At 47.3% G+C, this 21,177-nt stretch overlaps 2 protein-coding genes across 2 annotated transcripts in view; one reads left to right on the top strand and one right to left on the bottom strand.

The window, feature by feature from the left end:
- GSR (glutathione-disulfide reductase) overlaps window positions 1-7,583 on the bottom strand; it is a 29,097-nt gene extending 21,514 nt beyond the window's left edge. The window contains exons 1-2 of the mRNA XM_051965131.1: window positions 7,195-7,583; window positions 1,037-1,063 (exon numbers count right to left, since the gene is read on the bottom strand). Of these exons, the coding sequence (XP_051821091.1) occupies window positions 1,037-1,063; window positions 7,195-7,353 (186 nt within the window). The 5' untranslated portion in view covers window positions 7,354-7,583. The remainder of the gene's footprint in view (window positions 1-1,036; window positions 1,064-7,194) is intronic.
- Window positions 7,584-11,116: 3,533 nt separating this feature from the next.
- Window positions 11,117-21,177, top strand: part of UBXN8 (UBX domain protein 8) — a 29,642-nt gene continuing 19,581 nt past the window's right edge. The window contains exons 1-2 of the mRNA XM_051965135.1: window positions 11,117-11,258; window positions 16,420-16,542. Coding sequence (XP_051821095.1) covers window positions 11,171-11,258; window positions 16,420-16,542 — 211 coding nt within the window. The 5' untranslated portion in view covers window positions 11,117-11,170. The remainder of the gene's footprint in view (window positions 11,259-16,419; window positions 16,543-21,177) is intronic.

Genomic DNA, 21,177 nt, shown 5'->3' with positions numbered 1-21,177 from the left:
GAACCCCACACCAATGCTTTCAATCTGAGAGAGAAGAGGGCATGGGGTGCTTCCTGCTATGTCTGGAATGGGAACATTCTGTTCCCCGATGGGGCACTTCTAGACCCATCCAAGGAAAAGGGGTGCGCCCTGACTCGACATCTCCTATGCAAATTATAGTCTTAGAAAGCTGCCCAAGGCACAGAGGGGCCTGCCCAGTCGTAAGCCTGGAAGACAGGTCTTTCTGCTCCAAGGCCCTCTCAGCCACACCATGCGGCCTGCGAGCTCCCACAATCAAGGAGTAAGCCCAGAAAACCCTAGATGTTCATGCCAGACGATCTCCAGGGCCGGTCAGCCAAGTGGGTGAGCCGGAGGAAGGCCCCAGAGGACAGGTCTGCGCGCTACCCCCTTCACCTGCTCGGTTAAGTCCAGTCTGAATTCGAGTTGGCAGAGCTGAGGTTGATGCCAGCTCAGCAGAGCTGATGGCTGCTCAAGAAACCAAGTGGCTCCAATGCCAACCTGAAGGCCGAGCCAGGGCCACCACAAACCAGGAGGTTGGGCAAAGCAGATGTGCTGACCCCGGGGACAGCCACTGCTGGGGAAAACTGAGAGGGAAAGCAAGCTTTTCACTGGGTGGGGAGGGGGGCAAAAAGAAACTCCTTCAGACCCACAGAGGCATCGGAACTGGCCCAGGAGTCCTAGCATCTGAGATCTAGTGGAAGAATGAGGACACTGGACAGGAAGGAAACAGACCCATGCGGAGGAAGTGACTAGCTTAAGGTCACACCTAGGAACCTAGCTGCAGAGCTGGAAGGGGCCTCTGAGGGACACCCTCCTCATCTGACAGATGGGCAGCCGAGGCCCAGGGAGGCACTGTGACTTACCTAGGGTCTCTCAAGCCTTACTTGGACTTGGACTTACACTGTACCGTATTACCTCTGCATGATCCAGGCTTTAGTGTCAACATGTTTCTAAGGACAGCAGCCCTCCCCAAGACAAACAACCTGCCCCAACCCCCAGCCATTTACAGACAAAGGAAGGAATTAAGAAAGAATACCTTTTTGGGCACGCATCCAACATTCACCTGAAAAAGGAAAATGAACAGTTTCAGGTCAAGAAACCATGCCCAGTTCCCCAGCACTCCCTCCCAGGGAGAGTCTCTGTACCCCAGGACCATCTAGTAGCTGTTTTCTGCGTTCCTCTCCCAGAGTGTTTAAAAAAAAAGGAGGGCAATAATCTGGCTTAGGCAAAGTTCTGGGAAAATGTTTTAACTTTCCCATTAGAAGGTTCTGGATCACCCAGGATGATTAATTTATTAAATCAAATATTAAATGTTTCTCATCATATAACACAGGGGACTTCAGTGATCTGGGAATATTATCACTCCCTTTCCAAGGTCTCTTAAAGTTTTCTTTCATTTCTCCTAGTTTTAGGGTTCAAAGAAGGAAACTCCTCCAGACTTACAGATGGAAGGAACCTTAGAGATCACTGAACCCCTCACTTTACAGATAGGGAAACCAAGGTCCAACTATGAAAGGTGATATGACCAATGGGACATTGCCAGGAAGGGCAAGAGCCAGAATTTGCATCCAGGTCCTCTGTGTTGAGATTGAAATGGCTTCATCTGCCCTAAGAGAATAATCCATTCACTGGAGCTGCAGATTAAACGCTTGACTGCCTGCTCACAGGGGTTCAGGCTGTATACGTCAAGACCCTCCATTCTTTTCCTGCCCCCTTTAATTAGAAAACTAAATAACCCAAACTGCTGACTAGAATCCGATCTGGCCCCAAGGTTACAATTTCACTTGACAGACTCTGGGTATGAGTTCTGACTATCCCCTCTCATCTCAGCATCCACTCCCAGGGTGGGGACACTTTCCCCCCTTATCTCAGCCTCCTGGCTTTCTTCAAGTATTAGCTAAGGTACCTACCCTCTTAATTCCAGTGCCTTCCCTCTGTAATCAATGTATCCCGTTTAGAGATGTTCCTAACCTAGTTGGTACATGTCTCCTCCACTAGAGAGTGGGCTCCTGGAGCGTAGAAACTGTCTTTCCCCTGTCTTGTAGCCCCAGTGCTCAGTCCTGCCTAGCACATAGGAGGAACTGTCTTTTTCCCTTGTATCCCCAGCATTCAGCACCACGCCTAACACATAGGAGGAACTGTCGCCTTATAGTCCCCAGACCTCAGTCCTGTGCCTGGCATACAGCAGATGTTTAATAAGTGCTTAAAGACTTGCCTTTTCCATTTTTCCCTGCCTTCACCCTAGGCCAGGCTCACAGGATACAACCCCTGCTTCCCCAACCTTGTAAAGGGGCTGCCAACATCCTCACCCTCATCATGCCCCTCTCCAATGTCACCTACACTGTCATAACACAAGCATTTGCCCAGATGGATGATAGGTAAGCTGGCCACACCAATAGGCTCCAGGTATAGAAGTTCTCAGAAGGCAGGGATTGTTCATTTTTTTGACTCTGTACCCCCTAGCACTTAGCTCAGAGCTCCACAACTGGACTCACTTTAAAATACTATTCATGCCATCTTTGTCTCATTCTTTTAGTAACTATCTTGTATATGTTCTTATACTTAAATATAGAAACATGAGATAAGGAAGAAGCACACATTCCAGAGGTAAAGGCATAGCCAATATATTCCATGGGGGTGCTATTCACAAAGGCTTGGACAAGGTTGCCCTAGGAGTCCAAGTGGACAAGGAACACAGCATTGGGGATAGCTGGCCCAGGGGTAATAATGATCATCCAGGAGAGGAAGAGAAGAGATTGGGGAAGAAGGAAGGGAAAGCATAAGTAATAAGTGCCTCTCCAGGCAAGTGATCGAATTTGGGGCAATGGGCCCCCAGCAGACAGGATCCTTGAAGCCATAAAATATTCCACTGGATGCGTGAGCTCTCCCATCATGTTTGTCCTTCGTCCATCTGGGAAGATGGTCGTGCCTCCATCAAGCACTCTCCCAACCCAAGCCCCCATCCCCACCTGACCCTAACTCTGGCATCCAAGGCAATAGCTATGTGGCTGCTGCTAGGAAAAGTCTACTCCCCTGGATGGCCACCTCATCCCTCCCAGATCACCTGTACGGTTTCACATCCTCATTTTTCATCGTGGGTGGGATGGTTGAGTCACACAGGATAGGCAAACAAGGAAGGGCTTTTATCTTTCTCCTGCACCTCATAACATTACCTTACCCTCAAAACCCTCTTTTGAACTTCCTTATTTCTGGTGAAAGCATCATCAGCCTCCCTTGACCCAGGCTCCAAGCTATATTCTGTTCAGCTCCTCACTCGTCCTTCCTCCACACACAAGCAGTTTTGTCAGTTTTATCTTCACATCTTTTCATGCATCTTTCCCCACCTCTTCTACCATAACTGTTATTTGGTGTCAGGTGATCTCTAATAGATAGGGTCTATAACTATAGGGAAGGCCCTCCCATGGGGTGCTGGTCTTGCTTCTCCTGAGAGTGTAAGACTATGAATTGAGGGAAGCCTTCTCCCACTTCCAAGGCCCCAAACGCAAAGCTAACGGGGCCACAGCAAGCTTGCAACAGCGAATAAGATGAGGCTTTAGTGTGTGGAGAAGGCCAGTCAGGGGCAGACAATGAGAGCCAAACCATGGTTAGCCCCTTGAGTCAGATCCTTGAGGAAAGGGAAACAGAGAGCAAAGAAAGAGACAAAGGATCCACATGAGCAAAAATATTGATAACAGTTCTTTTTGTGGTAGCAAAGAATACTGAGAGGATGCCATCAATTGCAAATTAGCTGAAAGAGCTGTAATGAAATATAATGGTGATGGAAGATATGATACAGGAATTGTTTCTTCTTTCATAACATGATTAATATGAAATAGGTTTTACATGACTGCACATATATAGCCATATCAGATCACTTTCCATCTTAGAGAGGGGGGAAAGGCAAAAAAGGGAGGGAGAAAATTTGGAATTCAAAAGTTTATAGATAATGAATGCGAAAAATTGTCTTGGAAAAGAAAAAAGTACTATTAAGAAATGACATAGGAATGGTTTAAAAGAAACCTAAGGAGATTTGTGCAAACAGAGACAGAGTCAATGGGCAGAACTAAGAGAATAAGGTGTTTCCTGATATCTATCAAACTTCATTCTATGACTGCTCCTGATTCTGCTTGCTCGGGCCAAGGAGACAAAAGCTGATCCCTCCTTCACACAACAGCCATTCAGGTATGTGAAGAAAGCTCTCATGTTGCTCTTGAGACTTCCCTTTTCCACAATCCACATCCCTACTTCCTTCAACCTTCTTTGATATAATAGACTCCAGTCCCTTCACCATGCTGATTGCTCTCCTTCTGGAAATTCTCCAGCTGGTCAATGCCCTTCTCAAATCAGGGAGCCCATAATGGGCACTATACTGCAGGTCAGTGCAGAGTACAGAAGGGTCACCACCTCCCTCTTCTTGGAAACTGGCTTTCTCTTAACCCATCCCAAGATGGCACAAGCTTCTGTCTGCCACATGCCCATCTTTCCTATGATTTCCCTATTCTCATTCTATGTCCTTCTTTCCAACAATGTGGCTTCAACCTAAGCTGCCCACCTCCTAGCCCAGATTTCCGGGTTTGCCAGAATTTCCACACCAGTGCTTTCTTCTAACTCCTGACTAACAGGAACCTGAATCTCTGCAGGAACCATCCCACTAGGGAGGTGATTGCTTTGCCCAAAATCACACATATATCTAGTTAGAGTTGGAAGGGACCTTGGAGGTTATCTTGTCTGACCTCTCTCATTTTACAAAAGAGGAAACAGGGAAGAATCAGGGGACTTGTGTAAGCACATACTGGGGCAAACAGTAGAGCTGAGGCAAACCTAGAATTTCATCACTCTTTCCACTGAACATCACAATCCACAGTCTACACCACCCCTTCAGGTCTCAGTTTGCTCATCTGTAAAATGAGCTGGAGAAGCACATGGCCAACATCCTTGCCAAGAAAATCCATCTCATGGAGAGCTGAATGTGATTAAAAAGTGACTGAACAACTACACATGATGCCTTTCTGGGTTATCTTTGAGGTTCATTCAATCCCATTCAAAGGAAGGAGAGATATATCCCAAGATGATTCCGTCTCACTTGCCAGATGGGGCTGGGTCCACTGAACATGGAAGGGGAAGAGTGAAACAAGATGGCAGTTGTTGAGCTGTGGTTCAGTGTTGTAACTCAAGGGGCCTGGGTTTTTGGTTTTGTGCACAAGGCAACCCCAGGGGATGTTTTAAAAACAAGGCTGAAGCTTTAGGGAATAATAACAAAACTTCACCAGCAGTCTGCTGACTTTGATTAAGCATCTATTAAGGACCCCATTGTGTGCCAGGCAGGGTGCCAAATGCAGACAATCCAACGAGAGGCGCCATCAGTCTAACAGAAAAGGAATAAGCCTGCATCTCAAGCTCATAGGGCAAGCACAAAGAGTACCCATGGGGCAGAAAAACCCAACAACTCTGGCCAGCAGTCATTAAGGAGTTGGGCCTTGACCTGTGGAAGTTCACTTTGATAGGAGATGAATATTTGTTACAAAAAGTTAGCTGTCCTTCCTCTCCCATGCCTCCCAGGAAAGGAAGTGGGAAGGAGAGAAAATAGTTTTTGTGAATTAAAAAACATATAAGATTTAATGAAAAAAAAAAAAAGAATAGGGCATAGAGTCATGTGGTAGAAACAGGTCTGGATTTAGTGACATTAGGCCCAAGTTCAAGACAGTCAATAAACACTTATTAAGCACTTGCTACGTGCTATAGAGAGACATCAAGCAAACACACAAACAAGTTACAGACTGGGTAAATGAGAGCTAGCTAACAGAGCAGCTCAGAGGCACAGTGATTTAGAGCACTGGGCTTAGAGTCAGGAAGCCCTGAATTCAAATCCGACCTCAGACACTTCCTAGCTGGGTGACCCTAGGCAAGTCCCTTCACCCTGTTTGCCCCAATTTCCTCCGCTAGAGCAGCAAACCACTCCAGTATCTTTGCCAAGAAAACCCCAAATGGGGTCACAAGAGTCTGACATGATTCAACAACAAAACTTACAGAGGAAAGGCTCGCGAGTTAGGAGGAGTTGGGGAAGGCGTCTGGTGAAAGGTGGAATTCTAGTGGAGAAACCAGGGAGATCAGTCATTAGGGCAAAGGAGTGAGCAAGAAAAGGCTGATCTAGACTAGAGAGAGAGGGACATGCAGGGGGAGGCTGAGGTCCCCAGGTGGCCTGGAAGGGGAGGAGGGGACAGGTGTGAAGGGCTTTGAGTGCCAACCAGAGCACTTCTGTATCTACTCTGGAGACAATAGGGAGTCAAACTTTGATCTGGGTGGGAAGAAGCACTAGAGATGATCCCTTCCCTTCCTGCCTTAAAATCTTTGGTCACTGCAATTCTGTGACCCCCCCACTCAGAACCATGAGCATGTCCCTTCATGGCGCTGCCTTAGTTTACTCCTCCGCAAAATAGGGGTTCATTTGAGGTAGGGCGCCTTCCTTCCAGGGAGAAGCAAAGATGCAGACCGGGCGGTCCTGCCCGTGACCCTAGTCCCTGTGTTAGCGAGAGCAAGCCGCCTCCCTCCCTCAGTTTCCCCCTCCGAGGCCCACCCAGCCTTAGCTGCAGGATGCCCCCCGGCCTCTCTTTGGCTGTTCTACACCCTCCCCAGGGCCTCAGTTTCCGCTTCTTAAAGGATGTAAAAGATTCACCTCTTAGTGTTAAAGACTCTTCCTCCTCCCCTCTTACCCTTGTGTGCCAACCCAGACCGGGAGGGCAGGGGCCCTTCCCCCCTTCTGTCCCCCCAAACTCCGGCCCTGTGTATGACAAGGGGACGAGGGCTAAGGATGCTCGGAGACCAGAAGCGACTCTGCCTCCCGCCCAGGAAGGACCGAGGCACACGCCGGGGCTGGGGGAGAGGGGCAGCCCCCTCCCCAGGACGGCCTCCGAGGAATTTCACCCAGAAACCAACGGTCCAAGTCCGCAGACGGGAGGCTCCAGCGCTCAGAAGGGCGGGGCTAGCGTGGAGGTTTAGAGAATGGGGGACTTTCCGGGCACAGAAAGGTCTCCCCAGGTAAGATCGGCTCCGGGCTGCGCAGGCAAAGGCTGGGAGGAGGGGGAGCTGAACACGGGAGCTGCGCAAGCGAGGGCCCGGGGCACAGGGCTCCTCCTCCCTGCGGGGGCGCCGAGGAGCAGGGCTGGGGGCGTCGGGACCCCCCCGCGGCGTACTTACGCAGGTGCCGCCCAGCTTGTGGCCCTCCACCACGGCAGCGCGGGCTCCCAACTCGGCCGCACGCCGGGCGCTGGCCAGGCCGCCCGAGCCGCCGCCGATGACCAGGAAGTCATAGGTACCGACTTCAGAGCTGGAGCCGAGGCTAAACGAGAACTCCATGACCCCAGCCGCGCGCCAGTGGCGCCCGGACACCAGGGCAGCTAGCAGCAGCCGGGGCCCGCGCCGCACCACGCCCGCCGCCACGCCGAGGCCCACGCCAGTGCCGCCGTTCCGCTTGCCGCTGGCCTCCCGCCGCCGCCGCTGCTGCTCCCGGGAGGCCGAGGGGATAGTGGCGGGTTGGGCCGGGGCGGGGCCGGGACGCGGAAGTGGGCAAAGTCCCCGCGGGGCGCTGCAGCCTCAGCGTGACTCAGCAAGCGCCCGGACCCCGGCGCCTCCCTCTACTCCCCCTCCTCTGCAGCCGGGGGGAAACTGAGGCCGGTGCTCCAGGGAGCGCCTCGGGGCGTGGAGGTGCCATTCTGGCCTCTGTAGGTGGCCCGCGGCTCGCGCCACCCCCGCCGCTGGACTGTCCCGGGCAGCGGGCAGCCGAGCCCAGCCGCCAGGCAAAGTGGGGAAATTGAGGCAGGCCTGGGGGAAGCCACTAGTCCAGGGACACGCACTTAGGAAGTAACTTCCTGCGGGTTTCAGGGACCCCGAGAATGGAACCCTCAATGCCCCGTCCCATTCAAGGACAGCGCAGATCACGGCGAATGCACTTGCAGTTTCCAAGAAGAGGCTTGGGCCAGATGGTCCAGCTCTGGGTCCTGCAGCATCCTCCCAATCCCTGGTTTTACTCACCTAAAAGGAAACTGAGGCTCGAAAACGGGTAGAGATTGATTCTCGGTACCATGGTCAAAAGGCAGCCGAGCAACCGATGGTGGTCCTTCGATCTAGCCTCCTTTAGGGAACTTTATTGCCATTAAAGTCTGCCCAACCAGACGTTATCCCGTTTTCCTGCACATAAAGATGAAAAAGGGACCTGAAAGGACACTAGTCTTGTTCCTAACCCGCTCTGGTTACCTTTGTTTGCTTCTTGTCTCTCCGTTGCTCCTCGAGGGCAGGCACTTTTTTCTTGATATCTCTAAGCCCTGTTCTGTGCCTCCTACGTTGTAAACTCTCAATCTTGCTTAATATTTATACTAAAACCCTATTCAGACTTCATTGAAGTGGGGCTCAAGCTTTAAACCTTAAAAGGATCTGAGCAAATAATTTCATTACCTTTAATCTTGAGCCCACTTTCCCCGGGCCTTTTAAATTTTAATTTTAATTTTTTGGGGATATATATATATATATATATACATATATATATATATATATATACACATATACATTCATTTTTTACATATTTTCTTATGAGTCATGTTGGGGAAGAAAAAAACAAAAGAAAAAAAACACACACACACACCAGAAAGACAAAAAAGGTGAAAATAGTATTCTTCAATCTGTATTCAGCTTATTTAGCTTTTGGTATATGGATACATTAACAATCCAAACTTTTTTGGAATTGCCTTGGTTCACTGAATTGTAGGAAAGAACTAAATCTGTCATAGTTGATCACAGTCTTGCTGTTGCTGTATGCAATGTTTTTTTTTTTTTTTTTGGTTTGTTTGTTTTTTTAAATTTTATTTTATTTAATAATAACTTTATATTGACAGAATCCATGCCAGGGTAATTTTTTACAACATTATCCCTTGCACTAGCTTCTGTTTCGATTTTTCCCCTCCCTCCCTCCACCCCCTCCCCTAGATGGCAAGCAGTCCTTTATATGTTAGATATGTTGCAGTATATCCTAGATACAATATACGTTTGCAGAACCGAACAGTTCTCTTGTTGCACAGGGAGAATTGGATTCAGAAGGTAAAAATAACCCGGAATGAAAAACAAAGATGCAGATAGTTCACATTCGTTTCCCAGTGTTCTTTCTTTGGGTGTAGCTGTTTCTGTCCATCATTTATCCATTGAAACTCAGTTAGGTCTCTTTGTCATAGAAATCAACTTCCATCAGAATACATCCTCATACAATATCGTTGTCAAAGTGTATAATGATCTCCTGGTTCTGCTCATTTCACTTAGCATCAGTTCATGTAGGTCTCTCCAAGCCTCTCTGTATTCATCCTGCTGGTCATTCCTTACAGAACAATAATATTCCATAACATTCATAAACCACAATTTACCCAGCCATTCTCCAATTGATGGGCATCCATTCATTTTCCAGTTTCTAGCCACTACACACAGGGCTGCCACAAACATTTTGGCACATGCTGCATGCAATGTTTTCCTGGTTCTGTTCCCTTCACTCAGCATCAGCTCATTGTGAGTCTTTCCAGGCTTTTCTGAAATCAACCTGTTCATCCTTATAGAAAAACTATTCCATTACATTCATCTACCATAACTTATTCAACCAGTGTATTGAGCCATTTCTCAATTGATGAACATCTACTCGTTTTCCAATTCTTTGCCACCACAAAAAGCACTGCTATAAACATTTTTTGCACATGTGTCCTTTTCTCTCTTCTATGATCTCTTTGGGATACTGGCCCAGTAGTGGCACTACTGGATCAAAGGAGATGCAGTTTTTCCCTGGACTTTATCTGAAATTGGGCTTCATAGACATTTAGAGGGATGTCTTTTACCAGCTGCTCATACTGCACCACTATGGTTAAAAATCCTTTTCTCAAAGCTTTTAAGGATGACTGACTAAAATGATTCTCACTTGATAATTTTGGTGGGAAGCACAGAGGTGGGGACTTGAGCTGATGGAATTGAAAAATAGATTGTGACCCAGACACTAACCTGAGAGGAGAAATACAGTCTTGGTCCAGGGTCTGAGACTCATCCCCTAGTGTTGGAGTTGGGATGAGATTCCTCAGGACTTCCAAGAGCCATACCTGTCACCTATCCATACTCCCATACCTGGATAGCTTGGTTTTGTCTGGGCACTCTGCCAAGATGGACCACAATCCGTCCAAGCCTCCTGAGCTATATTATATATCCCTATTAATAACAATTACAACAGCTGCAACTTCCATTCCAACAAAGCTTTAAGGTTTAAAAAGTCCTTATAACCCCAGAATTAAGTCTCCTGCTGTCTTGATTCCAAATCTCACCCCCTTCCGGATAGCTGGATGTACTCAACATCCTGGGACCCTTCTGATTCTTTGCGGTACTTGATCAAACGACTTGTTTTTCATGGTCTAGGTACACCAGATGGTCCACCCCTTTTTGCGTCCATCCCTGTCCAGAATGAAGGGTTTTTTATTGCATGGATGTCACCATTGGCAACACATGGCACATCCCCCCCAGTCGTTAATTTAAAATCGTTTATGACTGTGTACAAAGCATTATAGGAAGATAAAAATCAAATGGTCTCTCTGCTTGGCTGGATACTAGGGACAGCATGCCAAATGTGGGGGTGGGAACTTCTAGAGAATAACGGGGTGCAGGGAGAAATAAACCTGGCCTGAAGCGCTACTCTGGAGGGCTGTGAAATCGGCAGCTTATCCTAGACCCAGAGACCGGCCTCTGGCTCGCCTGCACCGAGGTTGGGACAAAGAAGAGACTGGCTACTCAAAGCCAGAGCGCCAAGAGATCCCATCTCTCCACCTCCCCCCTCCTCCCCTCTCTCTTATTTCTCCTCCCGTCCTCGAGCCTTTCCCCCTTGGGACGCTATAAACACGTTGGGAATAACTGAACTTTTCAGAGATTTAAATCCCAAGGTAACAGAGCCTTCAAACATAAACGTGAACTCATTTCTACACGTTCCTCAGCATTGTGGCTTTAAGATTTGTTATCCTCGGGCACCTCCTCTGCGGGGATTCACCCCCTTACTCCAGATGGTATCAACCTGCGGCAGCGGGCGGAGTTGAAGCGGGAGGTGCGTAGGAGACAGAGGCGCTGGGGACGGAGCCGCGCTTGCGCTCCGGGCGCGGCCTGAGGCGCCATGGCGGCCCGCACTGCGTGGCTGCTGTTGGCCATCCCGGCCGTGCCCCTGCTCTGCCTGCAGCTACGGAGCGCGGGCCTCAACCCAGGTAAGGCCCTTTCCCTTTCTCCTTTAGAGTTCCTCCACCTTTTCCCTCCCGGGCCCTGTGGACTGCTAGCCTCGTGGGAACTACAGTCCCCAGCATTCCGTGCACGTCTGCTCGCGTGGCAAGGCATACTGGGAAGGGGGCGGGGTCACTCCTGGACACCTTTTTTTGGCGGAAAAACAATTTGCGGCTGGCGGGAAGTGAGTCTTCACCCCACGCTCCGGAGTCGCTTTGTTCGCGCAGATCCCTGCGTGCTTCTCTTTACTCTTCACACCCCCCACGTTTTTCCGCAGTGACATTCCCGCGCCACAATTGGTTAGCCAGTTGGTGGGCATCTATGTTGTTTACGATCCTTTGTGGCACAAAAAGGGCTCCTGCAAATATTTTGGAGACTATGGCACTGTGTTCTTATCGATGATGGCTTCCTGGGGGAGTATGGTTTCCAAAATGGTGGTCTCTCGCCACAACTTCACCAACAGCGTATCCGCATGTCTCCTCCCATTTGCCATCCTTCCTACTGTGAAGTGAAACCGTTACGTTGTTTTGATTTGCATTTCTTAATGATTTGGATACTTTCATGTGGTTTTCTAATAAGACTTTAATCTGTTTCGACTTTACTTTCCATAAATTTGCCACTTCTGGTCTCGACCGGGGTTTTTCATCATTTTGGGGACCTGAACCTACTTGACATTCTGCTGAAGCTTTTTTTTGAAGTCTGTAAAATAAAGTATATACAGAGGAAAGCAATTGTATTGAAATACATTTATCAAAATATTACATCAAGTTGACAAACTCCAAGTTAGGCACTTCTCACGTCTGAATTAGTCTCCTGCCTGGTGTGACCTATGCTGATGAGTGCTAATGACGATTATCGTGTATTTCCATAATTAAAGGTTACGATTGACATTGATGAGGAGGGGGGAAAAGTGACCCTCTGACTGCCCCATGTAGAACAGAGGAGGGGAGACTTCTTCCCTTCATTGGTTTTAAAAACTGCAACAAATACCTGGCAAAGGTAAAAAGCCAATAAGGGAAATGAGTAGAAACAGAACAAAGGTCAGTGGAGAACATTAATAAACAATAAAAATATTCCAAAATGGTAAATAAATTATTAGAAGAGAAGCTATTGGAGGGAAAAAGTAGTAATGAAATCAGGAAATGCTTTGCATATGAAACATCAGATTAAATGACATGTCAGCTCTAAAGCCCAGAGGAAACAATATAGATCTGGGGAGAGCAGTGATGACTTAATGATCTAAAACTGGTTTGGATCTTAGTAAGCTGTAAATTAGTCCTACTGAAGCACAGAGAAGGTTTACTATGAAACCCTGACAGTTTCTACAATATCTAAAGAGCTGTGTCAGAGCTTCATGTAATCCAAACATCTCATGATCATTGAGGTACAGGTAGCCAAAGTGAAAACCAAAGCTCTGATCTACAGTTACCCCTTCTCAGGTAAAGAAAAAAAATCTGCTTTTTTATGTCCAAGGTAGAAATATTTCATATTTTCTGTTTTTTCGAAACCTAATGTATTGGCTGTTTATTTTGCACTGAGTAGTTTTGGATTCATCTGTTTGGCTTAACATTTGGAAGGGCCACCTCATTCAAATACTGGAATCCACCATCATTTGCCACTGATGACTGGTTCCTTTCAATCACTCCCCTTGTCACTTTGTCTGGATCAGCCTTGAAGAGATGGGGATTAGTGACTTTGGTAGAAGATTGCTTTTTTTCCCCCTTTCTTGACATGAAGGACTTGTAGAAGCCATTGCTGCATTTTTGAGAATCACTTTAGGAAAGTAAGAATCCTATCTCCAGGAAGAATCCCCCAAACTTCTCCCAGCACCATGTCTGCCCCCTCATGGAACTGGAGAGCTAAGCCGGATCCATGGAACTGTCATCCCATTGAAAGGGAGCTTCCCCTCACAGAGATTACTATTCATCTTTCATTTAGTAGTCAGTCTGTGAAAGTGGCTGGTGTTCAAATAGTGTTCATCTTGTGGTCTCCAGCAAAAACTTGGCACTGCTAGTCATTGGACAAGTCACGCACTAAGCTCTGTCCTTTGGGTGTTTGTAGCTTGATCATTTCTAGGATGTTGTCATGAATGTCCCAGGGCCATTGCCACTAAGTAAGGAGTCATCACAGTAGGATTTGGCCTTGCTTATAAAGAGAAATCACACTGGAGTCAACAGATCTGGGTGGTATTGTTAAAGCAAAGGCATAAAGTTAGATCTTTCCTATTTTGTATACAGGACTTTTCCTAGCCAGATATGACTCAAAAACAGTGTTAAGACCATCTCCTTTATTTATCCTCTGTAAATTCTCATTTTTCCATATCCAAGCTCCTAAGAAAAAACTGTCTACCCTCGTTTTAACAATTTTATCACCTCATCCTCATTTTCTGCAGTCTGGCTTTGACATCACCCTGCCCTGATATCTTAGATCCACAAAACAAAATAGAAATTGAAGGAATCCATTGCTCACATTCTTAAAGAGATCTCAGGATTATTATAGAAAAATTGCAGACCTCACACATCAAGGAGAGTTTGCAAGCCACTTGAAAGAAACAATTCATCAGGGGTGAAACAAAGATGCCTATTATTATCACTGTTATTCAACATTGTACTAGAAATATTGGCTTTAGCAATAAGAAAAGAAAAAAATTAAAGGATAGAATAGGCAATGAGAAAATAAAGCTATCACTCTTTGCGGATGATATGATGATATACTTAGAGAATCCTAGAAAATCATCCAAAAATCTACTGGAAACAATTCACAGCTTAGCAGAGTTGCAGGATATAAAATAAACAGGTCATCAGGACACCAGCATTTCTATATACTATTGACAAAGCCCATTAGCAAGAGAGAGAAAAACTTCATTTAAAATTACTGTAGACAAAACAAAATACTTGAGAGGAGGGCTCTACTTGCCAAGACAAACCCAAGAACTGTATGAACACAATTACAAAATACTTCGCAAATAAAATCAGATCTAAACAATTGGAAAAATATCAGTTGTTCATGGATAGGTCAAGCTAATAGAATAAAAATTACAATTCTGCTTAATTTGGTCTGCTTTTTCAGTATTATACCAATCAAACTGCCAGAACATTATTTTATAGAACTAGAAAAAATAATAACAAAATTCATCCAGATGAACAAAAAGTCAAGAATATCAAGCAAATTAATGAAAAAATACAAAGGATGGTGGCTTCATATCAAATCTAAAACTATATTATAAAGCAGCAGTCATCAATACCATTTGGTACTGGCTAAGAAATAGAGTAGTGGATCAGTGGAACAGAGTAGATACATGTGACACAATAAGCAAGGCCTAAATCAATCTAGTATTTGATAAAACCCCAAACTCCAATTTCTGGAATAAGAACTCATTATTTGACAAAAATTGCTGGGAAAACTGGAAAATAATATGTCAGAAACTCGGTATAGATCTATAGACCTACATCTCACACTCCATACCAAAATAAGGGCAAAATGGTTACATGAATCTTTGGAGAAGGTAGGAATTGATGACCAAAGAAGGCATTATGAACATCACAAAATGGACAACTTTGATTACATTAAATTCAAGTTTTTGTACAAACAAAACCAACAGAAACAAGATTAGAAGGGAAGTATAAAGCTGAGGAAGACTCTTAACAACCAGTATTACTGGTAAAGGTCTCATTTCTAAAATATATAAAGAACTGTGTCAAATGTATAAGAATACACATCATTCTGTAATTGATAAATGGTCAAAGGATATGAAAAGACAATTTTCAGATAATGAAATTAAAGCCATTTGTAGTTATATGGAAAAATACTCTAAATCACTATTGATTTGAGATATGAAAATTAAAACAACTCTGAGCTACCACCTCATATCTTTCAGATTATCTAAGATGACAGGAAAGTATAATGACAAATGTTGGAGGGGATGGGAGAAAACTGGGACACTGATACATTGTTGTGGAGTTGTGAAATGATCCAACCATTCTGTAGATCCAAACAATCTGGAATGATGCCCATTGTCTGTCAAACTGTGCATACCCTTTGACCCAGCAGTGCCATTACTGGATCTGTATCCCAAAGAAATCATAAAATTGGGAAAAGGACCTAAATGAGCCACAATGTTTATAGCAGCTCTTTTTGTAGTAGCAAAGAATTAGAAAAGGAGTGGATACCTATCAACTGGAGAGTGGCTGAGCAAGTTTAGTATATGAAGATAATGAAATATTATTGTTCTGTAAAAAATGATAAACAATCTGATTATAGAGGGCCTGAAAAGATTGACATGAACTGATGCTGGTGAAAGAAGCAGAACCAGGAATACATTGTATAAAATAACAGCAGGAATGTGCGTGATCAAGTATGAAAGGCTTGGTTCTTTAGTAGTTCACTGATCCAAAGCAATCCCAATAGACTGAATGTAAATCAACACATGCTATGTTCACTTCTTTTTTCTGTTTTTTTTTTCTCTTCTGTGATTTTTCCTGTTTGCTCAGATTTTTCTCTCCCAACATAATCCTCTTCACACAAATTGTGTGATCAAGATCATACAAAATCTACCTGTTTCCATGTTAAAAAAAAACAAAAACAAAAACAGAGGGCTTAAAATATGACATTCTAGAAATGAAGGTTTTAGGATTACAAGCAAGAATAACCTGTCTACTAACTCAGTTTCAATTGATCAATGATGGAAGAAGCAGCTACACCCAAAGAAAGAACACTGGGAAATGAATGTAAACTATTTGCATTTTTGTTTTTCTTCCTGGATTATTTTTACCTTCTGAATCCAATTCTCCCTGTGCAACAAGAGAACTGTTCGGTTCTGCAAACATATATTGTATCTAGGATATACTGTAACCTATTTAACATGTAAAGGACTGCTTGCCATCTGGGGGAGGGGGTCGAGGGAAGGAGGGGAAAAATCGGAACAGAAGTGAGTGCAAGGAATAATGCTGTAAAAAATTACCCTGACATGGGTTCTATCAATAAAAAGTTATTTAAAAAAAAAAAAAAGAATAACCTGTCTATCCTGCAGTCTGGCTTTGACAACACCACCCAATGGAAACCACTTTTTCCAAGGTTATCAGTGATGTCTTCATGGCTAGATCCATGGCCTTTCTCCATTCTCACCCCCCGTTTTTTTTCTCTCATTAGGATGGAAGGATATCTTTTTGCTGGGTGGCCGGGGTTTGCTGTTTCTTGCTATCCTGACTTTAATTATCTTGGTGACTACCCCGTGGCTTACACCTCAAGCGCCGCCCGAAGTGTGTTTGACAGGTAAGCTAATGCTGGGGATAATCCAGATGTCTGATTCTCTGTCTTTTCCTGGTGTGTGCGGTTTCTTTGTTACTCTGTGACTGCAGGTGGTCATTTGCTGAAGCTCTCTGGGTCACCATTTCTTCATTGTGAAAGATGTGTGGGTGGAGAAGGGGCTGAAGCTGATGCCGAGGTTTAGAATTGGGGAGTGGAAGGAGGGTGGGGCTCCTGAGAGGATCAGGACCCCCAAAAGAGGGGGAGGAAGGATGATGAGCTCCCTTCTGAGCTGGCTGTGTGACACACCTGTGGCCCTCCCGCCTCTCGGCGCCCATTGTGCACCGGGCGTGTGAGCGGCGGCTGGGACACGGACTGATGGTGGTGACAATCCATGGATAGAAGGCTTCCCATGTGCTAGGTACTGTGCGGAGCCATTTACAGTTATTACCCTGTATCATCTTCAGAATTGCCCTGGGAGGGAGGTGCACTATGCTCCCCTTTCACAGGTGAGGAAACTGAGGCAAAGAGGTGAAGTGACATACTCAGGTCACATGCCTAGGCAGTGTCTGAGGCCCACGAGAGCAGGTCCTTGGGGTCCCCCACATTTATCAAGAGGCAGGACATATGTTGATCCCCCCAAAGAAGCTGGAAAGCAAGGAGGAGAAAGGGGTGTCAGGAGAAGCCAGAATGTTGAGGCTGGTGTCTGGGCCAGGGCCAGAAGGACTGAGCAGGGGCCCGGGAAGGACGGGGACTGCTCGTGCTGGGAGGCGCGGGGCCCAGAGCGGGGCGTGAAGAAACAGGAACCATGTCAACACTGGCCAGGACTGCGGCCAGAAAGGGGAAGGGCGAGGTGGGGAGACAGGCTGGGCCCGAGTCAGATTCACAGCGTGGTGTGCAGAGAAACTCCAGCTATCCCGATCTCTGCTGGAGCCTGCTCCCTTGTCTCTCCTCTCCTCTCCAGCTCTCTCTCTCCCCCTTCTATCTCCTTGTCTCTGCCTGTCTCTGTCTCTCTCTGTCTCCCCCTCTCCAAGGAGGGAGTGAGCGGTCCTTTCTCTGTTGGTGGCAGAGGAAAGCTTTGGGGACGGAGTCAGGGGGCAATGACAAGGATGTGAAAAAGATACCATCAATGAAGCTTGAAAAAAACAAAACCAGAAGAGAGTCCAGAAAGGGACACGGAGAAGCCGGGCACGTTGGCATGTTGGCGCTCTTGTTAAATTTAATGTGCCCTTAATAGTAGAAGTGCAGGAGCTCCTGTCAGCGTTCAGCTTTTCCAGAGCACTTTTCAAAGTACTTTTCAAATACTGTCTCATATTTGATCTTCACAACAATCCTGAGAGGGAGATGCTGTTATGGTCCCCATCTGAGGCAAACAGGGGTGAAGTGGCTTGTCCAGGGTTACTTATTAGGCTCTGAGGTGGGATTTGAACTCAGCTCTTTGAGATTCTAAGCCTTGCCCTCTATTTGGTGTGCCACTTAGTTGCCAGACTTTTAAAAAACCTCTTTTTCTTTGTTGTTTGCACATAGAAATGTTTGAGAAGGTTGATGTTAACTTCGCAAGAAAAAAGTCACCCTAAGACCCCCCCAGATGCTGATTCCTGCCTGTCTAGCTTAGATTGAAAAAGGAAAGAGAAGCTTGAGGTGGGGGAAGGTACAGATGATGACTCTCAGAGAGCCCGCCCGTGATCGGGGAGGTGGAGACTGTGTGAGCCGAGAGAGGTGCCCGCTCAGGGAGGGGGCAGGGAGGGTCCATCCTGATTTCCCTTCCGTTTTCCTGGCCAGAGGACGGCCTTTGGAAAACAAACATGCAGGAGGTGGGAGGGGGATAGTCAGATCGCCCGCATCTGGACGTGGGGGTGCCCGGCCCTGGCTCAGCAGTGGCCTCCCTCCCCCCTGAATGAGTGGGCAGATAGAATGGCACCACTGGCCGGGACATTGGACAGGCCAGGGAAACAAAGCCATTACCGCGGAGAAAAGACCGCGTCGGGCCAGTTATTAAAACGGGGAACAGAGTCGGCAAATAAGCTGGGTTTTCGTTCCTGGAAAACTGGAGAGTGCTTCCTTCAGTGCAGTTAGTCACCATCTGGGGAAGTTCAACGCCAGAGTCACGGTATTTCCAGCTCACTAATGTAGGACGTGTAAAGAATGTTATGGACAAAGTTGGCCTCCAGTTACTTATTTGAATGACTTTATTTGGCACTCAAACCCTTAATAAAATCGGCATTTCCAGGTCAATAAAACAAGCCGAGAATCGTACATGGAAAGAGAGGTCTGCCCTTAATTCCCCCGGAGGTTACTTCCTAGCCTTCCCCGGGCTGCGATTGAAAGCTGCCTGGGTGGGAACCCTTGCTTCAGTTTCTTTACTGAATTCCCTTACGATGCCATCCGCTTGGTAAGGGCGTCTCCTCACTTCAGTAAACTTCGCCCCGTGACTAGGAGAACTACAAAGAGGAGCGGGTCTCCCCACTGTAGCTCGCTCCCTTCACTCTGACCGGGTCGCTCGGCCCCTCCGAGCTCTCGTGCCCGCCTGGGCTCCTGGTGAAGCTTCTCGTTGTGTCCTTGCGGACGAGCCCGGGATGCGGACCAGGGAACGAGGGAGGAGGGGCTGGAATGGCTAGGTTCAGGGCTGTCTCAGGGCAGCACGGTGGGAGAGCGCTCCAGGGCTCTGTCCTTGGCTTCTGGGAAGGGCAGCGCACCCGCTGGACAGCTGCGTCAGGGTCCGGGGACGCCGTGGGTGAGGGCGCCTGTGACACCCCCCCCCCCCAGTGGGAGATGGGAACGTGGCTTTAGCCTCCCCTTCCTCGGGCAGCCATTCTCTGGGCTAGCCACACAAAGCCTCACGCCATGGTCGCCCTCCTTCCTTCATTCCGCTGCTTCCTTCAGTGCTTCCCCTGGCGGGGAGAGGTCTGAAACTCGGGACCCGGGGCCTCCAGGTCTGGCAGGATTCCCTGCACCAGGCCCTTCAGCCCAGTCCTGACGGCGACTCCGAGCCGTGCCGCTGGCAGCTAACCGGTCCCAGCCTGACGTCGGCCTCGGGGCCCCGCGGAAGGGCGCCAAGCCCGCCCGGCTCTCAGAACCAGCCTTGCCACTTTGGTGGCCAGGAATAGGGGATTGAGATGTTGCGGGCTGCTCACACCCAGCAGGGAGTCACCGTTTCTCGTACAGTCTTCTGGCGCTCTTCTGAATGGTGGATGAAAAAACCATCAGGTTCAGAATAAAAACAGAGAAATTTAAAGAGAGAAAATCAAAGCAAGCCACACTGTCCCCCCGCCCGGTTTAGCTTGGGGCCTGGAAGGCGTTCCAGGGTGCTCACTTCCTGGATTATTTCCCTGAGTTGGGCATCGGGGTTCTTCCTCCCTGTAACCACAGCTAGGCAGCAGAAGCTTCCCCGTCCCTGAGAGGGCCCTTCCCATCCCACCCACTTTGCAGAGAAGGAGTGAAACTAGAGCAATAAAGTGCCTTCGTTCCAATGCTCTTGTGATGGAGAAGTGGCTTCCCACCCAGAGAGAGGACTGCAGGCACTGAGTGCCGTCCACAACATCGCAGTCTCACTTTTTGTTGTTTGTGTGTTTGCATTTTGTTTTCTTTCTCATTTTCTTCCCTTTTTGATCTGATTTTTCTTGTGTCACAAGATAACTTTGAACATATATATATATAGAAGAATTGCACGTGGTTAACCTATAGTAGATTATTTGCCATCTAGGGGAAAGGGTGGAGGGAAGGGAAGGAGAAAAAAATTTGGAACTCAAGGTTTTGCGAGGATGAATGTTGAAATTTAGCACATATGTTTTGAAAATAAAAAGCTAGAAAGAAAGAAAGAGGAAGAGAAAGGCTGGCTTGCTATTGATTCTGACTCAGACAACTATAAGTAGGGGCAGATTAGAACTCAGGACTCGGCTTTCCTCAGCCTTCATCTCCATCCCATGAGGCAAGCTGTGGCCTCCTACTGCCCAGTTGTTTTAGGAGCTGCAGGTCTAGCAGACTCGGGCGCCGAGGTGCCGAGTCTCGGGCCCGAGCTCTAGCAGACTCAGTGGGGAGGGGAAGGGACTCTAGGACACCCGCCCAGGAGCTGTTGTCTGTCTGGGTATGCCGGGAATGTTCTGCCTCTTCCTAGGAGAGAAGCCCTCTGGGGAAACCAGAGTGGTGGGTGAGGGCTGTGAGAGGAGCAGATGGCAGGGAAGCAAGAAGGCCGAGCCTCCGGGCAGCCCCCTCCTGTGGCCCCATCGCCCTCGGTTGCTGTAGATACACGGCTGCGTCCCCCTCAACTCCTTCCCCTCCTGATCCCAAAGCTTTTTGGTCGTCCTACTGGTTTGTTTGGTTCCCTTGAAGATCTTAAAATGTATGCCTAAAAATAGTCCTTGCTTGGTTTAATATCACGGTTCTTGACTCTTTGGGGTCATGGCCCCTTGGACAGCCTGGGTGATGCCCCCAGACCCCTTCTTAGAAGAATGTTTTTAAATGCATAAAAAAAATTCTTAGTCTCCCAAAGGAAAACGATTATATTGAAATGCCTTGTGTCAGCTAGTGCGTATTAAGCTCCTACGGGATGGACGCGGGACAAATGAGACACTCACCAGAGAGAAGGCACAAGAAGAGCCTCCGGCAGGGGGTGGGACTCTAGCTGGGCCTGGGAGGAAGCCAGGAAATGGAGGTTCCCATTCA

Source organism: Antechinus flavipes, chromosome 6 (assembly GCF_016432865.1).
Source record: "Antechinus flavipes isolate AdamAnt ecotype Samford, QLD, Australia chromosome 6, AdamAnt_v2, whole genome shotgun sequence".
In the NCBI taxonomy this organism is placed as follows: Eukaryota; Metazoa; Chordata; class Mammalia; order Dasyuromorphia; family Dasyuridae; genus Antechinus; species Antechinus flavipes.
The sequence above is the reverse complement of the archived record's forward strand: the minus strand, read 5'-3'. Positions and strand labels throughout refer to the sequence as shown.